Source organism: Penaeus vannamei, chromosome 33 (assembly GCF_042767895.1).
Source record: "Penaeus vannamei isolate JL-2024 chromosome 33, ASM4276789v1, whole genome shotgun sequence".
Classification (NCBI taxonomy): Eukaryota; Metazoa; Arthropoda; class Malacostraca; order Decapoda; family Penaeidae; genus Penaeus; species Penaeus vannamei.
This window is the reverse complement of record NC_091581.1, coordinates 27,760,011-27,767,510: the sequence shown is the minus strand read 5'-3', so window position 1 is coordinate 27,767,510 and position 7,500 is coordinate 27,760,011. Positions and strand designations below refer to the sequence as shown.

The 7,500-nt window shown below is 34.0% G+C and overlaps 2 protein-coding genes across 4 annotated transcripts in view; one reads left to right on the top strand and one right to left on the bottom strand.

Annotated features, from left to right (window-relative positions):
* Positions 1-6,555, bottom strand: part of LOC113820849 (uncharacterized) — a 134,069-nt gene extending 127,514 nt beyond the window's left edge. For all 3 annotated transcript variants that reach the window (XM_070144936.1, XM_070144937.1, XM_070144939.1), the window contains exons 1-11: positions 6,456-6,555; positions 5,167-5,201; positions 4,675-4,765; positions 4,126-4,301; positions 3,630-3,706; positions 3,193-3,276; positions 2,844-2,981; positions 2,201-2,334; positions 1,855-1,953; positions 1,201-1,313; positions 762-848 (exon numbers count right to left, since the gene is read on the bottom strand). In XM_070144936.1, the coding sequence (XP_070001037.1) occupies positions 762-848; positions 1,201-1,313; positions 1,855-1,953; positions 2,201-2,334; positions 2,844-2,981; positions 3,193-3,276; positions 3,630-3,706; positions 4,126-4,301; positions 4,675-4,765; positions 5,167-5,183 (1,016 nt within the window). In that variant the 5' untranslated portion in view covers positions 5,184-5,201; positions 6,456-6,555. The remainder of the gene's footprint in view (positions 1-761; positions 849-1,200; positions 1,314-1,854; positions 1,954-2,200; positions 2,335-2,843; positions 2,982-3,192; positions 3,277-3,629; positions 3,707-4,125; positions 4,302-4,674; positions 4,766-5,166; positions 5,202-6,455) is intronic.
* Positions 6,556-7,475: 920 nt separating this feature from the next.
* LOC113820875 (uncharacterized) overlaps positions 7,476-7,500 on the top strand; it is a 30,492-nt gene continuing 30,467 nt past the window's right edge. Inside the window, exon 1 of the mRNA XM_027373261.2 lies at positions 7,476-7,500. This exon is cut by the window's right edge and continues 94 nt beyond it. The gene's annotated coding sequence lies outside the window, so the exon portion shown is untranslated.

Sequence of the window (7,500 nt, the reverse complement as noted above, 5' to 3'; positions counted from 1 at the left end):
CAGGCATTTCGGTAAGCTGATAAGTCTTCTCTTTGTCGCTTTTCCTTTTCTGTTGCTTTGAAATGTCGGGAAGAAACTGGCAGTGTCAAGGTTCAGCTTATCTGCCCGACAGCATGTATGGATCCACTGCTTAAATACTAGCTTTGTCTTTGAAAATCTATAGAAATTAAGTTTTTCTTGTTTCTTACATTCATTACCACTATTGCGCCCGTACACAACACAACTTGCCATTGTTCAGAACAAGAAAAATACGAAAAAACACTTATTTGTTGTTGTTGCTCCGCACATGGGTCTCTAGGTCTACAGTGACGTCACGGATATATGGCGCGATGCATTGTGGGGAAACAAGTACTTAGAGAAAAATCTTTATACAGCCGGTTTGTTAAAATTGTACGAAACCCAAGCCAATGAATATTCATTATATAGACGTGCATACACACATAAATTCATAGATATCTATCGGTCTAGTCATATCTACCGCATAGATAGAGAGGTTAATGTATATTTATCAGATAGATATGCATTTATTCCCGTGTTTATGCATGTCCGCATATATGAAAATTCATTAGGATGGGCCATGTACAATTATAACAAACCGGCTTAACTGATTCTTGGGATTAACTAGCTCGTTCTGTGCATGTGTAATTATATGAAGGGGAATAAATGAATGAATAGTGTTAATGACAACAAGCAAATATTATAATGAACGAACAGTAACAATCCACTGAATTCACAACTCGGAAATTCACTAAATTACTTACTTGTGTGTCACAGCAGGGCTCTGTCCATCCGACAACCAAACCGCCAAATCTTCGGCATTAGGAATCGTTGCCGAAACCGCAACAAACCTTAGGTATAAAAATATGCTTATAGGATGTTGTTAAAGATAATAGCCACGGCGGTGAAATATGCCAATTTACTACTGACTGCTAAAAGAGAAAACTGAAAAATTCCAAAGAATATTGGTAGTTATCTATCACAAAACGGCGATAAGTTATTCCAGTTCGCTAAAAAAGAATGGGATTGTAAATTGACTCACAGTTATGCACAATGTGAGTGTATGATGACAGTAATCATAGTGTGTGTATAGGTAATGACGAATAATACAAAAACAAAAAATGAACGAAGGCCAGAATAGAATAACGAAGAACAGTGGAAAAAAAACAAAGTATGATAGCAAATGAGGAAGAGGGTACTCACCTAAGTGGAGGTCTCTGGGGCGAAGTGGAAGGCTTTGTCGTGCGTATGGTTTTCATCCGCGACACAACCGCTTCCATGGTAGGTCCTCGGGTTTGGTCGCCCAACACGTGTACCTGGCGAAGGCAAGGAGTGTTGAATTCACACTAACAACTTTCTTTATAGAGTGTTGATCGAGAATTCACACTGACAACTTTCTTTATAGATGTCTGAAAATTTCTGTCTTTCTTTCTACTTATTTTTACTTTCTGAAAATTTCTGTTCGTACTACTTATCTTTACTTTCTTTACAGATATCTGAAAATTTCTCTCCTTACTACTTATTTGTACTTTCTTTACAGATATCTGAAAGTTTCTGTCCTTACTACTTATTTTTACTTTCTTTACAGATATCTGAAAATTTCTGTCCTTTCTACTTATTTTTACTTTCTTTATAGATATCTGAAAATTTCTGTTCTTCTTACTACTTATTTTTACTTTCTTTACAGATATCTGAGAATTTCTGTTCTTCTTACTACTTATTTTTACTTTCTTTACAGATATCTGAAAATTTCTGTCCTTCTGACTACTTATTTTTACTCTCTTCACAGATATCTGAAAATTTCTGTCCTTCTTTATTCATTTTTCTTTACTTATCTTTCTTTACTTAGTGACTTGCCTCGTCTATGAGCAAGAGCGAAACGGCTTCCATGAGAGAGACGTGGTTCCTCCAGCGACGAGTGAGCGAATCCCATTTTTCCGGAGTTGTAAGAATTACCTGAAAAAGGAATTCGATGGTAATTTGAATGCAAGAGAAATCGAAGAACAGAAAAAAATGACTAACAAATAGGAAAACATAGGTAAAACAGGACATTGAAAGAAAAACAATACAGCGAAGCATATAGTAAGTCTTCTACTCTTACTTAAAGACAGAAATTCAGTATGATTATGATTGCACATCAAATTGTACCTAATAGAGTGATTAAACCACAATCTATAGGATACTTCTTAAATTCTCTATTTACCTGTGATTTCGCAATAACAGCAATATCATCGTGATCTGTGTCGCCCGTGATCTCTGCACAAATAACGCCCAGGTCCCGCAGACGCGTTTGCCAGTCGATGTACCGCTCCGTCACCAGGGCCTTCATGGGTGCCACTGTGAAAAGGGTTAAGATTAATGATTTACGATGAAAGGCAGTTTTTGTGCCAATATGATGGGAGGTAATAACATAATATTCTAGGATTTGTAAGAGGATCTGAATGTGAAAAGGAAATACAAATATTACATAATACATTCAGTGTAGGTATTTTTTCACTTAATAAATTACATTTATATTTATATATGTACAGTATATATGTATATGCAAACGTGTGCATTTATGTATTATGTATACCTATTTATGTATACATCTATATCTCTGTCTATCTATCTATCCTAATTTCAGGATTCCACGCTACTGAAAACTTGAAGCCACTATAACTCTAGTAGGAAACAGCATATCCTAAAAGTAATTAAAAGCTTATTTACCGCGATCCATTCCACAAAAAAAAACATAATCCAAAAAATAACGCAGACGTCAATACCAACTGGTCATATTAACGTGAAATCAAATCACACACAAAATCCCATCCTCTCACACCAAGATTTAACTAGATTCCACTCACTGTACACGACTCTGGGAGGCATGGGAGCGTCGTCCGTGTCGTCCTCCGTCGCCTTGGCCATCAGGAGGCGCACGAGGGCCAGCTCCATCACCACGGTTTTCCCCGAGCCAGTAGGAGCCGACACAACCAGCGAGCGATCTGGAAGAGGCGGTAATTCTCCGTCGGGTTTTGTGTTGTATTGTTGGTGGATTCTGATTCTGTTGTTGTTCTTTCGAGAGAATCTAGCATTGTTGGGTTATTCAAAGGGTGGAGAAGTATTAAAACTGAATCTTGGAACAGAGAGAGAGAGAGAGAGAGAGAGAGAGAGAGAGAGAGAGAGAGAGAAATACATGATCACATAAACATTTACCCGTGTAAAAGACATCATCGAAGACAGTTGACTGCACGATATTAAAGTATGGGAACTGAGAGAACAAGCTTCGATACTGCTCCGCTGGATTTAGCTAAGGATAATACAGCGAGAAAATGTGTGTATATATAAATAACATATTTTACTAGAATAGAGATGTATCTACATAATTCCACTACCGGTCTATTCATCCTTCAAATAACACTAATAAATCATTAACGTTCATCGTAATTTACAATTTTCATCATATATATAAATAACATATTTTACTAGAGTAGAGATGTATCTACATAATTCCACTACTGGTCTATTCATCCTTCAAAAAAACCTGACATATTATTCACGCTCTTCACAATTCACAATTTACATGCCCCCTGCACTGCTTTTGTCAGAGTCCTTTACAATTACACATTTATGCATTCTTATGAAAAGGATACGTATTAGCGAGACAGGGCGAAGGAAGCCTTGAGATCCTGTAGCTCCTGAACCTGACGAAGGAGCGTTCACAGGGTAACTGGAAAGATTAGAAAGAATAAACAGAGAATCAATAGGTTTGTGTGTTTCGGACGCTAACAGATTGTTTTAGGAGTAGTCTTGTCTTTTTGATAGATGAGATTTCAAAATATCATCTGAATGGCTAATGGCAATATGTTGAATGTAAGAATTTTTTAAATGGCACCACATATAAATGCCTTTTAAAACCATCGAAACAAAGCAAACTGAACAAATGTATATAACATAGCGATATCGTAATCACAGTAATAAATTAAAATTATTAGAGATCTAACAATGAAATCAGATAAAATTAAGAATTAAAAATAAGGAAGATTAGACCCTGTTAACTGATAAATAAGCAGCATGGCGAGCAGATCTATGACAATAATACATCAAGTGAAACAAATTAAACGAAAAGATAAAAACATTCTTCCTTACCTCTGTGTCTGGTCGCAGTACACATTCTCCTCTTGAAACGCGTGCTCTTGACCTTGCGTTATGTGAAAATGACCTTCCCACGACCTTGGCTGACCGGAAGTAGCCATCTGTCCGCTTGTGCTTGCAGTCACAATCTGCCTGTTGTGACACCAACTTGATATGCCATCTGTCCACATCTGGGGGTTATTGTTTTGTTGAGTTTGTTATTAGTGTTATCGTTCTCGAATTTTATATTATGCTTGTTACCATTATTGTTGTTGTTATTGGCTGTTTTCATTTTTGGTAGTGTTGTTGTTACTGGTTATTACCACCTTTACTAGTATTGTCATTTTCGTTTTATTATTACCATTATCATTAAAACTAGTATTATCAGTACCATCGTTATTACCATTACCATTTTCAGTACCATCGCTATTACCATTACAATTATCATTACTATTATTATTATCATTCCCTTTAGCATAAATGTCACTATTATAAAAAAAAGAGAAAATTGACCAAATACACATCCGCAGAAGAAAAAAATCAACAAACATATAATGTGCTCACCTGCGATGGCACCTGGCTGGGCATCTGCGAGAGAGAAGGCAGCTGGTCGGCGTCTGGGGGAGGTGCCACCACGTATGGCACCCGATGCTGGCTGGGGACACGGCAAGTGTAAGTTAGGTCTCTGTCACTTGGCACTGGTAATTGGTCTTTGATTATCAGTGTTATAATTTTCATAACTATTACTGTTCCATTTATTATATTCTTTATTGTGATGATTAGGATAACATTGCCTCTGTTAATATTGTTATCATCTGTTGTTGCTTATAGATATTACTTTTAGAATATCAAGTAGTTAATGGTTTTATAACTATAATTTTTACTATATTCACCACCGATTTCATTATAAACCAAACGATATATAATTCTAAAGTAATTATTAAAACTGGATATCATATTATCAATGTTTTATCACTATAGCTATTAGGTTATCTATCGTTACCATTGTTAATACAAATATCACTGGAATAACTTTCTTATTATAACCCAACTTACCTGCCAGATGATGCCATATCTTCAATACAGTATATCTAAAAGAAAAAAGTAAGCTAATTAATGGAGTGATATGAATATTTTGAAAATTGGATTGAATACTAAGAGATACTAATTATATTAATATCCACGATGATAATGGTAATTTCCGATATTTCACTAGATGACGTAATGATTATATTTGTTGATTTTAGATGTTATGCCACACTTGGACGGAGAAACAAGATATTGCACACACACATACACACACAAGAACATAAACACACACACACACACAAATACGAACATAAACACACACACACACACACAAATACGAACATAAACACACACACACCTTAACCTAACTTATGATTACCCTAACTATTATTTTCATATGTTTTTATTTTAATGTCCACCGCAACTTGTATACGAAAATAATCCCATATATTTTTGTGTGCAGCAAAAATCACAAAAATAGCTGTCGGAAATGTAAAACCAGCTTAAATAATTAAAGATCTTGGGAGTAAAATCTATATTGTTTTCAGTCCACGAACGTGATGTCCAATGGGCACAAGATCCCATGCCAGATGATGACTAGGTTAGGGTGGTTTAGGTTCAGTTCGATAAGGTTGAGTCAGGCATTCAGGATTAGGATAGTATTAGGATAGTCATTAGGATATATATTAGTCATTAGGATATATAGTCATTGTCATAAGATATATAGTCATAGGATAGATATTAGTCATTAGGATAGATATTAGTCATTAGGATAGTCATTAGAATATATATTAGTCATTAGGATAGTTATTAGAATATATATTAGTCATTAGGATAGATATTCTAATAGGATAGATAGTTATTGTCATAGGATAGATAGTCATAGGATAGATAGTCATAGAATAGATAGTCTTTAGGATAGACATTAGGATAGTCTCATATCTAATGTAAATCGGTAGCTTCAAAAGCTCAGAAAATGATTTCCGACAAAAAATAATACTAAGATAAAATAAAAAAAAACTGCAAGAAAATGGAATTTGTATCATCAGATTCTGAGTGTAAAATAATAATAATAATAACAAAACAACAACAATAGGTAAATAAATAAATATATACTCTTATTTTCTGTTCATACTAGTAAGAAATCATAAGACCAGATGAATATTAAGACGGAAAATCGTATTTAATTTTGTTTCTTCATTTTGAGACTGATTTAGTAAATCTGAAAGAAAACGTTGCAATAAAATTAAAAATTTATATATCTCTGTCTTGCCTTTCCTCTGATAAACCCATTGAATTATATACTACAAACTTACCTTATTACGATGAAAATGGAAAAAAGACGAAAGGACAGTAAAAGAAAAGTAAATAAGCCAAAGAGCGGATGGAAATCGGGTGACGTCTGATCTTTGACATGTATTTTGGCGCCAAAGGAAAGGAGAGACAAGGGGTGATATGTATAAGATAAGTTTGACTATTAAGAATCCATCTAAGCTTTTGTTGACTTTTCTATGACTCCATCTATGCCTTTGTTGACTTTTCTGTGACTCCATCTATGCCTTTGTTGACTTTTCTATGATCCTGCCTTATTAGTACATTAGTTTATACTCATTTGCGCTAGGATGTGTAAATGTGTTTATCTATTACGATGATTTTATTGCTGTATTTCTTTATCTGTTTGTTCATTATCGCATCATTATCTATTAATTTATCTATGAATTGATTTACCTATGCCTTTCATTTGCATGCATCAAATGTTTGTTACACATGTTGTGTACTTATATGTGTTGTATGAATTTTGAATGGATCTCTGTAGATTCAATATTTTTATAATTTTTTCGTCTTTGTAATAGCAATATTCTTGGTAAGTTATATAAATTGATTTGATATATGTGTATGTGTATATACATGTATGCATATATACATATATATACATATAGTAATGGAAGAGTATCATTATCCTCTGCATCCCTGGACAAGTCAACAGTGAAAAAAAATGGTTAAGATAAAAAGAAATAAAAAAGTACAAAAGATGGTTGTCACTTCTCTTAAATCTATTAACATATTGAAACTGGGAATAATACAATATAGAATATAGCAAACGATAATATACTGCAGAAAAAAATATAATTATAGCATTAGCAAAACGCAAATAAAAATATTGGTAGGTTCGCAGTCATTCTCACTTCAGAAAATTACCTTTATCAATTAGGAAAATTATAATGAAATGGTAATAAAATTAATAGTATGTAAGAGATTATCAACATTAACTTTCGTGAAGACAGAAATTAAAGTGTTAACAAAATAAAAATAAAAGTAAGCTCGTATTCTTTCTCCCGCCCAAGTCTTACCTCCCTTGAA